The sequence below is a fragment of the Patiria miniata genome, unplaced genomic scaffold (genome assembly GCF_015706575.1).
Source record: "Patiria miniata isolate m_02_andy unplaced genomic scaffold, ASM1570657v1 HiC_scaffold_13, whole genome shotgun sequence".
NCBI lineage: Eukaryota > Metazoa > Echinodermata > Asteroidea > Valvatida > Asterinidae > Patiria > Patiria miniata.
In genome coordinates this window covers 14,209,551-14,224,487 of record NW_024037051.1, presented here as the reverse complement: position 1 = coordinate 14,224,487, position 14,937 = coordinate 14,209,551, and the positions used below count along the sequence as shown (strand labels likewise).

The 14,937-nt window shown below is 40.0% G+C and overlaps 1 protein-coding gene across 1 annotated transcript; it reads left to right on the top strand.

The window, feature by feature from the left end:
• Positions 1–1,340: 1,340 nt before the first annotated feature.
• LOC119721602 (rho GDP-dissociation inhibitor 1-like) lies at positions 1,341–13,821 on the top strand. Its single transcript, XM_038191683.1, has 6 exons — positions 1,341–1,353; positions 1,542–1,697; positions 2,296–2,376; positions 5,766–5,842; positions 8,996–9,059; positions 12,254–13,821. The coding sequence occupies exons 1-6, from the start codon at positions 1,341–1,343 to the stop codon at positions 12,448–12,450; spliced, it is 588 nt and encodes a 195-aa protein (XP_038047611.1). The 3' UTR covers positions 12,451–13,821.
• The last annotated feature ends 1,116 nt before the right edge of the window (positions 13,822–14,937 follow it).

The following is a 14,937-nucleotide window of genomic DNA, read 5'->3' as shown; positions in this document are numbered from 1 at the left end:
ATATTAAATTACTAGAGTGCTAACTCCTTATTCTTGCGCGTGTTTGTAGAACACATTCAAAATAGATGGATTGAATTTTAAATGTGTACTCTAAAAATGCAACACGCAAGTAGAAGATACGCAAATAACTTAAGCGCGTCATGACGGTTCAAAAAACGTCACGGCAAAAAGCATCTGCAGCGGAGGGACGAGCATACGTTGCGCTGTTTGCGTAGAGCAAAATGAAACGCTCATTTGCTGATCGTGCGTTTCGGTTTTGAGCGTATCGGCTTCGATGACACACCGGTATGGAATACAAACGCATTAACGCCCTGGTTACCGTGCGCACGACGCTTGCGGTGTTAATATGGAGGTCTTCTGAAAAAAAGTTCGACTACAAACAGAAAAGGGACAACAGGACGTTCAAGGTGGGAGGTCGATGCTCGACTATCAGCCTGCACGTATGCAGTATACTGTTCCTCCCTGGGGATCTCAAAAGTGGTCAAAATGTGCCATCTATACTGACATGTACAAAGCCCATAACCATTATTGTTTTTTTAGCATTTGGTACTGCATCCCCAATACATTCTTTGGAGTTCAGGGTTAAAGAAGCATATTTCCTGGCTCTTATTTTTTTTAATTCAGTGAAAATTGTACTTCATCCCATTGTTAGGCATTTTGCAACCCACTAAAAAAAGGGCGTTTTGCCTAAATTAAACACTCACTGACAAATTGTCTAGCAGCTAATAATTCAAGTTTTGTGAAGAAATAATTAAAATAACTAAATGTCGCTTTTTGACAAAATCTCATTCAAAAAAATGAGTAGGTTTTGCATTTAATTTTGACAAAATAAGCAAATAAAATTCTGCTATACCTGTTTTATTACTGCTTTAACAAAAGGACATCTCTTTGTGGAGAGTGAGCGTGCGACTTTTAAGAGATTCACAACAGAAATATCAGATGAAGCCAAACTGCCAAACACACTGTGTCACATGGTCACACGGACCTACCTTGATTTGTCATGGCCAAATTGCCAAACTTGTGCAAATATTTGAAAATAGAGTAAATATGCAATTCTTTGCCATGCGGAGTTGGTGTGTGTTCTTGGTTAATTTAAGCACACCCTTAAAGGTATCCTTAATCAGTGTAAAGACGATGGACAACATGAAACAAAAGTTACAAACAAAACAATCCCCCTTCCTTCCTGAAAGTCTGTGAAATGTTCACGAAAAATAGCACATTCATTTGTATAATTTCAGGCAGTTGTAGTTGGAAGAATAGTCTCTGCTATTTCAGACATTGACATTTGCTTGTAGTAATTTAAATCGGAATAGTTTGGTACAGTCCAACTCTGAAACGCCATGTCTGGAAAAGGTACGTGTTAACCCATGCATCCCTGTACCGCGTCAGTCTGCAGAAAACAACTGCTACTCTTTGTAAGGTACTGCCCCAAACCACGGAAAGTTCCTTTTATTATCATTTTCAGCAGGGAATCTTCTTAAATGTAGTATAATGTAATATAAGCGTAAAAGTTAATTCTGTCTCTCCCTGTCGGAGTGCAGTAAAGAGGGGAGATGAACCAGAAGCCGTGCCAGCTCAGAGGGGTACTGAAGAGCTTACCCGCGACTACCCACCGCCCAAACAAATGGACTTGCAGACGCTTCAAGAACTTGACGCCGATGATGAAAGTCTGGTCAAGTACAAGCCAGCTCTACTGGGTAACACTGCAGATTTTTTAGGTACTGTGTTAATACATTCAAACCAAAAAAGAAGAACAAGACAAAGTCTATATCTGTCTAAGAACAGAATATATAGGACCTTTCAGTGTTTTGATTTTGTTACTGGTTTATGCTTTTCTGTGGAAGTGTATATGCGTGTAAATGATCGAAATATATAAAGAAAGTCATGTTTTGGATGACATTATAACGAGTCACAACTTTCTAACACAATTGGGCTGATAGTTGTGACTATCAATTTTGAGTTGAGCATGTTGTGTTCGTGAAATATGATTATAATCTTCAAAATTTCAAAAATCACATTATGACGTCATAATAATCTCATTTAAATTTTCGTCTATAACACATCCCTGTCCATGTACCTTCAAGGTTTCAACCCAATCGAACTTGTAGTACTCTAGATATAAAACTTAAAATCTTCTTTAAGATGACGTCACCTGTTTGGTTTCTGTTAATTCGAAAGCGCCCGCCTATGTGCGGCTGTGCGCTATATTTCTTTTGTTACTGGCACAAAATGGATAAGCCAGTTAAATACGTATACATGTGCTTTAGATGACCTTTTTAATTCCTTAAATTTCAGATGAAGGCGGTCAAAATGTACTATTGAAGGCCATGGTATTTGCTCCAGTAGACCACAAGGAAACTGTTCTGGATCTGACAGGTAAACGCAAAAACAGGGCAGTTCCACAGTTATATTTAGAGGGGGTCTTTCGTAAGCTCTGTGTTGTCATTCTATAAATTCAAAGCATTTAGGGTTGATTTTTCGGGGACGTCTCTACAGTCCGAAGTCGCATTGGTCCGAAGTCCCATTGGTCCGAAGTCCCATTGGTCCGAAGTCCCATTGGTCCGAAGTCTCATCGGTCTATACGTTCCATTGGTATAAACGTCCCATTGGTCCGACGTCCCATTGGTCCGAAGTACCATTGGTCCGAAGTCCCATTGGTCCGAAGTCCTATTGGTCCGACGCCCCATAGGATTAGGGTTAGGGTTAGAGTCAGTCAACCTGAACAAGTGGAACTACACAGTATTGTGACGAAACAGGGGTACATGTATATGAAGACTTGTATAGGAGTCTAAGTCCTATGAATTATTTATGCGCGTGATCTAGGACATTTGGTGCGTGCTTATAATGCCAAAGTGCCCGTGGACCAATCAGCAATAAATTGTTCTGCGTGATCAGGAGATTAATAATTCATGGTGTACAGTGACCAATCAGCAACGCGTATTGTGAAGGCTGTTCGAGAATTAGCATGCTTTAGCGTGGGGTCTTGAGATCATCTCGTGAGTTCGCAAGATGGCGTCAATGCAGTAGGAACGCGTTCTGGGGCTGTTGCCAAGTTGCAAGAAGCCAAGCTTCGGGGTTCAGGGACGAGTCAAGTAAGCAGTAAACTAAGTGTTATCTAATATATCATTGAGTGAAGTTGTAGCTCAAGGTCTGTTATTCAGTGTCGACTGTCTACTGTGATTTAGATGGAATCTAGTAGGGAAATTAAGACTGATTATTGTGTCTTGATTAATGCTAGAACAGAAGGACCAGGAGTTGTAGAACTTGGTTTGAGAGGCTAGTGAGACTGTGATTCGGTGGTAGATTGCTTGTCGTGGGTTGGACACCATTCGGTGGGGTTTTACGACTGAGGCAATCATTGCCGTAATCATTGGATTAGCTTGCCTAACGAGTTTACTCTTTGCCGTGTTCTGAGCACTTGTGATGGTTACCTGTTTCATGTGAGATTTACTGCACGTAAGGTTTATATTGTATAACTCACTGTGAGCGTTACTGGTTTCCTGTGAGGGTTAATTATTAGGACCGCTCAGATCGTGTGAGGGTTATTTGGATTACATAGTACAGCCTGCTCTGACGATAAATCGTGTTGAGGGTAACCTCTCTTGTGCGAGGGCTATATGTACATCGGGCTCATAGTGTAAATTGGGTTGAGGGTTACCTTTCCTCTGTGAGGGTTATTGGGACAGCTCAATCTGTGTTAGGTATTGGAACTGTAATAATAACAGGGATTATACTTGTATAAGTTTATAATCATGTGGTGCAGTTGACCACGTGAGGGTTACCTAAGGCTAAGTTTGCTGCAAAGGATGCAGTAACTGCAGTTGACCCTTGTTATAACTATTCTTGAATAAATCCTATTGATAATCGTCTTTGGAATAACTCGTCTATTTGAGGTTTACTCAGGTTCACCTTGAGGGTTACTAGGTTCACTGTGATGGTTACCAAGTTCACTGAGGGTTTATACCTAGGTCTGTTAAGAGGGTTACTTGAGTTCACTTTGAGGCCTATCGTCGCTACTTGTCTTGCTCTAATTACATTCAATGAATTACTCAATCACTAAACGGTGGTAAATTTCCACCAAACGAACAGCCCCTAGGCTTAGTCCACCGTTCGTTAATTGTCCCCCCCCCCCTTTCGTATGGGTAGCCGCTTCCCCGTTCGTTAGGCTAATAGATATTTTTTGTGGGGTAATTGGTGTGGGTTGGAGTCCTGGGATAAAAAAGACCAGTCCCCTCGGGTTCCCGTCAACACCCGCCGGTTCCGTTACAAATGGTGTCAGGATCGGTTTCGCCACAGTATTCTGTTTCGGACCAATGGGACTTCGGACCAATGGGACTTTGGACCAATGGGACTTCGGACCAATGGGACTTCGGACCAATTGGACTTCGGACCAATGGGACTTCGGACCAATGGGACTTCGGACCCATGGTACTTCGGAATATTTTTCTCACAGAAAATCTTTTGAAATTAGGCGCACATTCTACAGAAAGGGCAACAAAACCAACTTCTGTTGGTCTGGCAATATTTTTTTTGTCATTAGTAGGCAAAACGCACGCTACCAGAAAAGGACAAGGCAAAACAATTATGAACGTTGCACCACACTGCCCCATGAATGGCGAAGTGGTTGTCGACTAAGTGGTTGTCGGCGAAGTGACCGACACCCGGGTGTCGGTCGGGTGTCGGGTGTCATGTGCAAGCTACCAGTTCAATTATCAAAAAAAAAAACAACAACAAAAAACAATCGTAAAGTTTCTAGAGGGATATTAATATTGGTAACTCACGTTATGGTAGGTATCTCACAATGCAGTCTGTCCACGTTGGTAAATATATAATATTTTGTTTGTAACTATATTCCCAAAATTGGTATAGCGAGGACACGAACGACAAATGCATTACAATGCGCCCTGAAAATCGCCACGTTTGCATAATCGTCGGTTTTGAAGACCGCCCGAATTGGAAGATGGGAAAACCAGCCCCCTCCCCCACCATTTTCTGATATTACGGATGCCAAAAAATGTCCGGAAAAAAAGTGTCTACATTCCAGCATGGATGTGCGAGTGTCCCGTGTTGCCCCCCCCCACATCAACAAAAACAATACTAAAAGCCAACCCCCAAAAAGGCTATTCGCATTAAAAAAATTGAACCTTACTTCTTTGCCTTAAAAAAAGAAACTCACATTACATGTAACACTTTGTATGTGAAAAAGGTGCCTAAATAACTTCCTAACAGCCATCATTTTTTTAACAACCATCCCCTTCCCCCCAAAAAAAATTGTTTTAAACAAAAATGCACTTAACCATATTCTCACTTCAGTCCCCCCTTAAAAAATAGTGAACCCGCAGGTGCCTGCCTAGACGTTTAACCCTAGTTACGCCACTGGTTAGGACTTAGCCTTGGCATGATCGCAACAAACAATTTTCTCGAATACTCGGGCACTCCCTGTGACCTATGGGTTCTATGTACAACAAATTCTACGAGGTGCATTTTGACGGTTGAAAATATACAGTTGTTTTTTGGGGGGATGGGTTGATTTTTTTTATTATTTTTTTGCAGCAAGATGTTCACAAAGGATTTGATAGCTCAGAATCAAACGATGTCTGCTATTACTTAACAGACTTTAAGTTGGTCCATTTCATAAACAACAACAAATGCAAGTGATCCTATGTGGCTTTAAACTGAAGGTTGTCTTCTTTTGAAATTGTTTTGTTTTCCCAATTGTCACTTGCATTGTCACACTTTTTTCATCCTCTTTGCTTTGTTCAAAGGTGATATTTCTCAATTGAAGCATAAACCAATTGTGGTTAAGGAAGGCGCCGACTACAGGATTAAACTCAAATTCAGGGTGAGTTGATTCTAATTTATATTGTCAGTGCCTGCCTTTCAAGAATTGCATCATTGGAAATGCAACAGCCACATTATGGATCCCGCTATTGTGCGTAGCATGAAGATTAAAATCAAATTTAGGATTAATAAAATCAAATTCAAGGTGAGTAGATTCTATTATATCGGAGCCTGCGTTTGAGATATTGAATCATGGAAAACACACCAACCAGAAAATTTTGGGGATCATGTTCTTGCTAATGTGCACACCAAGGGGCATGCTTGGAATTTCTAAAAGGGAATATATACACCTTAATCATTTGCAACATAAACAAAATTAAAATTATAGTCAAGGGCCCATGCGTCATATGTGAAATCATTGCACCTGGTGTGCTGTCATTTTCAAGAAAAGTGGATTATTTTGTACTGCCCATCAGTAGAAAAAAAATACTATTTTGGTTCAAATACTGCCCCCATTTTAACAAGTTTAATAAGTCCACATTTTGTTTGAAGTTACACATCCGTGAACGGGTGGAGACCAGTTGATTCAGTTCCCTGACCTGACAATTCCCCGTCCTCTATAAATTGGTCTGTTTCGTCTGAAGTAAGGTCAGGCAACTAGACTACAAGAACAGCTTTCGTTTTTTCTTTCTTTCAGCATCTGCATGTATAAACACAAACTTTAACTCTTTCAGTGCCCGCGAAATTTGAAAAGTTTAACCCTAAAGCGCCCAACTTCGAGCGTTTTTGTTAATTGTTCAAAATTCTGTAAACAAAAAAGTAAATAAGTTTTACTCACTAAATTTGTTGTTGTTACTCTCTGGTATATCCTTGATATATTTGAAAGTCAAAAGTAGTCACAAACATAGTGATACACCCTGAAACACTGGCCTGAACACAGGGAGATTCCGCACTTTTTGCAGAAAATACGAGATTTAGTGCTGCGCCCTCTCTCAAGAACTCGAATGAAAAAATAAATACAGGTCGTACATGCATGAAAATGGTACCATTAGAAAGAGCAAGAGCGCCCCCTTTTGATAACATATTTACTCTACCTCGTACATGTACGAGGTTTGGCAATTTTAAGTACGAACATTTACGAACATTACCTCGTACATGTACGAGGTTGGCGCTATTGGACTAACAAATATACCTCGTACATGTACGAGTTTGGCACTGAAAGAGCCAGGTCAGTTCAATGACGATATTTGCTGCAATATGCTCCGCCCAACTACATCCTTTCTGAAAAGTACAGCAAAAGCAAAAGTTGTGTATTTCCTTTAACTCCCAATGCCGAGATAACGCCCTTTACCTTTCAGGCGGCTTGGCTGCACTTGCCATGAATTAGCTGCTTTGCCATCAAATAGGCATCAAATGGTCATCAAAAAGGCATCACATTCTTTTAGGCATCATTGGACATCAAAAGAGTAGCAATTTGAGCAAAGTTTATAAAGAAAAACATTAAAGGCGTACATTAATCAGTCATCAAGAAACATATAATGGATGTAAAAATTATGACTGCTGATGTTCATCTGAAGCTCACGGCATTGTTTAGGCATCAATATAAGGTATCGGGAAGGCATCAGAAGTCCTCACTGAGCATCAGTCATCACAGGCAGTTATCAAACAGGCATCAAACGGGCATCAAACAGGCATCAGAAGTCATCACTGACTGTCAGGCATCAAAGGGGCATCAAAGAGGCATCAGGAAGGCATCATTAGTCATGACTGACCATCGAGCACTGAGGAATAAAGAGGCATCATAAAACCTGACTGGCCTTCGAGCATTGAGGCATCAACGAGGCAGCAGCAAGGCATCAAAATTAAGTCATCACTAGCCATCAGGCATCAAAGGGGCATCAAAGAGGCATCAGGAAATCATTGAAAGTTATGACTGAACATCGAGGAATTGAGGCATCAAAGAGGCATCGATCAGCAAGGAATCAGAATTAAGTCATCACTTGCCATCAGGCATCAAACGTGTATCAACGAGGCACCAGAAAGGCAGCACAAAGGCAGTGGAAGTCATGACTAACCATCGAGCGTTGAGTCATCAAAGAGGCATCAGCAACACAATAGCATTAAGTCATCACTAGCCATCAGGCATCAAAGCGGCATCAATGAAGCACCAGGAAGGCATTTGGTTGTCATGACGGACCACTCAGGCATCAGAAAGGCATCACGAAGGCATCACGAAGGGATCATAAGTTATGACTGACCATCGAGCATTGAGGCATCAAAGAGGCATCACCAAGTCATCAGAATTAAGTCATCACTGCCATTAGGCATGAAAGAAGCACCAGGAAGGCATTAGAAGCTACGACTGACCATCGAACATTGAGGCATCCAAGAGGCATCAGCAACGAAACGAAATTAAGTCATAACTAGACTTATGTTTGTGGACAAACACAGGGCTGTTTCGGTAACTTTTTGTGACATGTGACATGTAAAGTTTTAGGTATAAGTTCCATCCAGGTAGGATGTGTAGTTCTGTTTATAATAAATGGTGGCATATAATGTGTGATTACATTCTCATAGGGCTTTGAATTGCATATAATACGTGATTACATTGCATATAATATGTGATCACATTCTCATAGGGCTTTGAATTATGACACAACATGTCACGTGATGACGTCATGATGACGTCACATCAATGTTCATCTATATTAATTGTTTTGTAAATGACAATTAAGGCAGAGCATACATCGTTGAAAGCAAGTTCACTATCGATTCTCGAAAAAGTCATCTTCAGGTCTGTCACGGTTGATTTTATATTTATTTTCAAAGATTAAATCTATTTATCTTAAACGTGACGTCACGTGACCCATGATGACGTCATCATGATGCCACTTCATTTTTCATCTATAACACATCCCGTTCTAGGTACATACCAACTTTCAACCCAATCGGACCTGTCGTTCTGTAGATATAGGCCTTCAAAGCATATGACGTCACTTGTCACGTGATGACGTCATCATGACGTCACGTACATTGTCATCTATAACACATCCAGGTTTAGGTACGCACCAAGCTTCAACCCAATCGGACCTGTCGTTATGATGATGAATTCTGCACTCAGGCGTGCGGTCCGAACAGAATAGATTTAATAGTAAGGTTTTTCGTGATTCTTGAATTGTTGTCTTTGGGTTTTTTTGGTCTGTATCCAATAAAGGTCCAACGTCAGATTGTCTCTGGACTGCGGTTTTTTTACGTTGTTTCCAGAAAGGGCATCAGAGGTGAGTGAATGTACGGTGTTGCATTTTGATTTTAGTCACACAATATCCAGTCCAGTCCCAAGGCCTTTCACAAGCTGTTGAAATGACCTCTGACTATTAAATGCATTCTTTTGTTATAAGTCATCCTCTACTACTTATGACCAGATTTTTAAAATGTATTTGTGATTTTTTTGTGAATGGACTTGTAATGTACTGAACTTGAATAGAACACTGCATGGGTGCGCCTTTTTGTGAGAAAACACCCGTAGTACAGGGTAACCATCTGACACATTTTTTCTGGACCCCCCTCCAAAAAAAGTCTCAATGTGACGCGACATGGTGCCCTAATTAATAGCTGCCTTTTCTTTGTTTGTGCTGAGGAACCATCGCGGTACATTGTTTAGGGATGCAAAATCTATGATCACTTGTAAATCTACTTTAATTAATGCTGAAAATGGATAGAACAAAATAGGGTGTAGGGAATTTCTAGAAATGCTTGAATTTTAAGTTCTAAATAGGCTAGAATATGGGCACTTTTTTTGGAGACGGGGGGGGGGGGCAGGGGGCATGACCTCCGCCCCCCCCCCCCCCTCCGACTGCAAAAAAGAAGTGATGCCAGAACCACCACTGTTCAAAACAAATTATGAAATGAAGAATTTAACCCAAATACAGATAAAACTCATCATCAAACCAAAGTATTGCTTTCACACATAGCTACAGTCAGTGATGCACTAAGACAAAGTAACATCAGCAGATCAACGGGATGTAGTGAGAGACTGTAGCATTTAGATTAAGGATGAAAATAGCGTGGCGAAACCGATCCCGCTTATACTTCTAATACCATTTGTGGCGGAATCGGCGGGTTGGCGGAACCCAGGTGGATTATTTATCCCAGGACTCAACCAACACCTATTATCCCCCCCAAATTTTTTATTGGCCTCGCGCAAGGATGACCTCAATTACCCTTGTTATTGCCTGAACATCCTTTTATCCTTGTCAGTGTGTTGCAAATTCAAACTTGTTGAGAAATTTATTATCCGCTCCGTTCGCAAGTACCCCGTCATCAGCAAAGACCATACAGTTTGGGGTGACCAACCGACGCCATCTTGCCTGACTGCAATTTTGCCGCAAAGCGCAGCCACTGCGTTCCGTGTACATAGTTCAATTGATCCTGATTTCATCAAACTCTTCGTAACTTACGATGCATCGGAGCGCTGCGACGCGTCGTATCCCTACGATGCATCGCAGCTACGACGCGTCCTGCGATCCATTTCACAAAACACGTCGTTAGTGCGACGCGTCGCATGTGTATTTATAGCACAACTCGGTGACTGTTTTATGTATTCAGTAGTCAGCGTACAGTAAATAGTCGTCTGATATTCAACAAAGAGTCGTCGGATCTCAGCTCGAAATTTGTTAAAGCTTAAAACAAAATGGCGGTCGTGAGATGCAATTTTGAAGGAAAACAAGCTGTAAGTGGACTGTATAGCTACTTTGAATTTTCAAATCAATATTCCAGTCTAATTCATATTTATTCAATGAATTTTCTATTTACAATTTTACACACATTGCCTCAGTATTATAATCTACTTTATGTAATGTTTTTGGCATAAAACTGGCTAAAAAAAGGACTCTTCTTATTTTGCGATGACTACTAGACACGTCGTAATTTGCGACGTGTTTTAAGCCGTTGTCAAGGAACTTACGACCATCCCCAAGAACACATCACGACAGGTGATCGACAAATGGAAAATAACAAACCTATGAGCTTGCATACTTAAGCAGGGCTCGAAAGGTTCACGGCTGGTCAGTTGGACATTGCAGTCAGGCAGTCCAATTAATCATTTTCAGTCGAGCTGGTAATAAAGCTGGTCAGTCGGTCGGTCGGTTGGCTGGCTCTTCAAATCCAGGAAATGCAAATAACATGTACAGTTTGACTCAAAAAAAAAGCGGAACGCCAACCCCCAAAAACATATTTCATATTTTAAATAGTATGTAGCACCGAAACTAATAATGACTGGAAAGCTTGTTTCATAGAAGGCACTTTTAGATTTAAAAAAATTGCTCAAACATTTTTCAAAGAATATTACCATTTAAATACGGTGACCATAAAACTTAAAATGCGATTTCAAGAATAGTCGTCACATTTGTCTACAAACATCATCAGCGATAAAACCTAATTTTAAAACTTTAAAATGTTTCACAAGGTTCTTTTGAAGGCCCGTCTTCTTTGTTTTATTTTAAAGTGGATTGTAGAAGTGATATTGTTTGCCTAAGAAGGGTTGTTAGTAAAGATATTATGTACTAAAGTTGTTGACAGTTGTTAAAACAAGTTTTCCGTGTCATTATCTTTGTTGTTCCAAACAGGACACAATATATTGCTCTCTTTTTTTGGACGAAACGCTTTTTAGGGTCATTGCGTTTAAATGGTGATATAGGCCTATTCTTCGAACGGATTATGCAATTTCATTTTATTTTTTTTTTATCTAAAAGCAGTTTCTGAAATTGGCTTTCCAGTCATTATTATTTTCGGTGCTACACATTTTTACTATATATATTGGGGGGGTTGGATTCCGCTTTTTTGGACTCACCCTGCATAAGCCAGAGTTGTAATGAGTCACTAATTTTAGTGACTCGAGTCGAGTCGAGTCATTTGAAAGAAGTGACTCGAGTCGAGTCAAGTCATTAGGTCAAGACGGTCGAATTGAGTCGAGTCGAGTCACAGTGTGTGGTCGAGTCGAGTCAAAGTATTTAGCTCGAGTCACAGATATTTGAGCACTGCATACACTATACAATAAATAAACACAAGAGAGAAGTCATTTTTGGCTTTTTAATTTTTACATTCGGGCTACTACTAAGTGGGTGCCAGCTGATCGTCATTCAACTAATGGGGACACTGATCGAGCCACGTATGTATATGTATACATTATTCGCCAACGTCATTGCAAATATTTTTCGCAAAGTTTTGCTTATATTTTTGGGACTCGAGTCTCAATAGCCTTCCTCGAGTCGAGTCGAGTCATTCTGATGAGGGACTCGAGTCGAGTCGAGTAATTTGCTCGCAAGGACTCGAGTCGAGTCGAGTCATTTGCCCTTAGGGACTCGAGTTGAGTCGGGTCACCAAAATATGTGACTCGATTCGGACTCGAGTCGAGTCATTGACTCGAGTCATTACAACTCTGGTATAACCTCAATCAACCACTTGTTCTTTGCAGTGGACAACGCAAATGCTATGGTTGGGAGTTACGGACCCAAAACGGAAGAGCAGATCTTCCAGACTCCTGTGGATGAGTTACCCGCGGGTATGATAAGCCGTGGTGTCTACATTGTCAAGGGTAAATTCTTAGACGATGACAAGAATATCTACTTGGAGTGGGAGTGGAGTTACTCCGTTAAGAAAGATTGGGAATAAGATTAGAGTGATGATTTCCTACAAAGGAAATTGGTATATTGGAAGTGCGGTTTACTTGTAGATGATGCTGTTGGTTTTTGAGGGGGTACATCATGAATGTGAAATTCTTAATAGAATTTATGTTATCATGGTTCAGCAAGTATAGGGATTATGTTAGTTAAATGTATGCCACAACATATACAATGAACATGTAATTGATTTTTTTCCCAAAGTGGCACTTTTTTTTGAAGGAATTAATTGTGGCATAAGTCATCAGCATTGCCAGTGATGACCTTTTTTAGTCTCTCAGAAAAAGGAACTGCATGTTTTCCACAAAAAATGTGTACATGTATAGGCCTATGGATCCATCATCCATGTACAGAACAAAACAAATGACGTATATACTTGTTTTGTATGAACATTGCCTTTTCTCAAAGTTTATCGGAGCAACTTGTACAACTCTTTGTGGAAGTCTATAAAACAACGCATTTATTAGAAAATACATTTTGATGATGCTATTTAATGTAATCGCTTATTAAATTACTTTTGGGAATTAATGATACATGTTGGTTGTATAGCAGGCTTTGTTTTATCTTATTTTTATCTTTATTTTAGGCTGTAATTAGACTATTCTGCCATAGATATAGATATTTTCTTTTGTTATATTTTAATTGCTAAAGGTTTGGTTTAATATGTGGTTTTGCTTTAAGTGCATAATATAATGTTATATTTCCGCAATGATGTATGGCTTGTTTGCCATAGTAGTGACCTGGTGTCTTCTATATTGTCATCTAATTAATGGAGATTTTGACCAAGCGCTTTGGGAACTTGGTAACATAAAGCCACCAGTATTACGACAATTGCATGCCTACCATCCGACAAGCTATTTTTGTCAGCACTAGAATGTAGTTTCTTTAATGAAAAAATGAAATACATTACCTCATCAAATAACGATCAGCCCATGTTGGCATAAATCTCAAGATGAAGGCAAAAAACGAGGACCAAAATGACACGTTATTTGAAAGCATCTGTGTACTTTAACAATGTAGTAGTTTCCATTTTGGATTGGCGAAGCCCCCTATACCTTGGAAGTGGGCCAGAGGCATGCGTATTGATTTTTGTGAAGCCCCTTCAAAGAAGTCGTTTGTTAATGGTAATTGTCTATAAGCCATTTGCATTCTGCACACAAATGGTAATGTTATATATTTCACTAGGTTAGTTTTGAATCAATATCAGGTACAATGTAGAATCATTCCACATTGATACTTTGTCTTCCATGTCTATATAGAAAGCAATCTTGATTCTATAGTTTAGCATACTCAGGAACAAGTCGGTTAGGGTCGGTAATGAGTAGCAGTTCAACTTTCAGGGATGTTTTGTTTTGTTTGTTTACCTTGTGCTTCCCGTCTACGTCATTGAACTTTAACCAAGTTGAAAAAAGTCGAACATTCCATTTTCAAAGTGCTGACTCAGTATCAGTACGAAATCCAATCAACACCTGCAAAATGTAACGTTATCCAATGATATTTAAAAAGTACAAAAGTCTATGTTACACAAGGCTCTATACAGGGAAATATCACCATCGTGCGCTTAACAAAAACAACTTACAAAACTGTCATACTTTTTATATCAAGTTATCCATATTGGGCCTTTTAGTTTTGAAAATAATTTCAACTGGATTCAAGTTTTCTGTGCCTCTTCTGTTAGATTAGCCTATATGACTTAATTGGATGCAGTCGCAATTGAAAAGAAAGTCAATGTCTACCTTATACTCGTAATCATGTTTCAGTTTGGTACAGGAATGGATAGGTAAATAAATAAATAATGCTTATATCTTTTTGTGAGAGAGTGTTTTAATTTGTTCCATATAAGGTCTGCAAACATCTATTTAAAATCTGCTATTTGGGGACGCTAGTTTGGTGCACTAACAGCAACACCTCCTGCCCCTACATTATCGATGCTGATAGTGGCGGGTATAATTACGGTCTACCCTACGAGAACTGACCCGCTTACCGTGGTCAACGTTGACCGTTGGCTTCGCGACCGTCGGACCGTTGGTCTGGCGAAATATTAAACGTTGGATATGTTGGTTCGACAATTCTTTTGGACGTTTGGCCATCAACGTTGGATTAACAAAAAACAAGTTGGCGCAACGTTATTTCGCCAACTTTGGGCGACGTATCCCCCCATCCTGCCAATTACGCTCATATATACGACGCATTGGAGTAACGTCGGCCCGACCAATTTTTGACGTTAGGCCAAATTCGAATACGTGCAAACTGTTTCGTCTGAACAATGTTGGAAGCCGACGTCAAATATTACTAATAACTTCTGAACAACAACGTTGGCAAACCAACTTTATACTAGTATGTAAACCGATCGTCAACGATGGCATATAATAATAGCAGGCCGACGTCGAATATTAGGCCTACAGACTTTTTACTAACTATATTGAACAACGTTGGCAGGCAAACCTCAAAATACAAACTGATCGTCAGTGTCGGCACA

Excerpts from the sequence above, each read along its gene's own strand:
- LOC119721602 (XM_038191683.1), top strand. Across the intron at positions 1,698-2,295 it reads GTACAAGCCAGCTCTACTGG|ATGAAGGCGGTCAAAATGTA; the intron begins GTAACACTGCAG and ends CTTAAATTTCAG. Across the intron at positions 2,377-5,765 it reads AACTGTTCTGGATCTGACAG|GTGATATTTCTCAATTGAAG; the intron begins GTAAACGCAAAA and ends CTTTGTTCAAAG.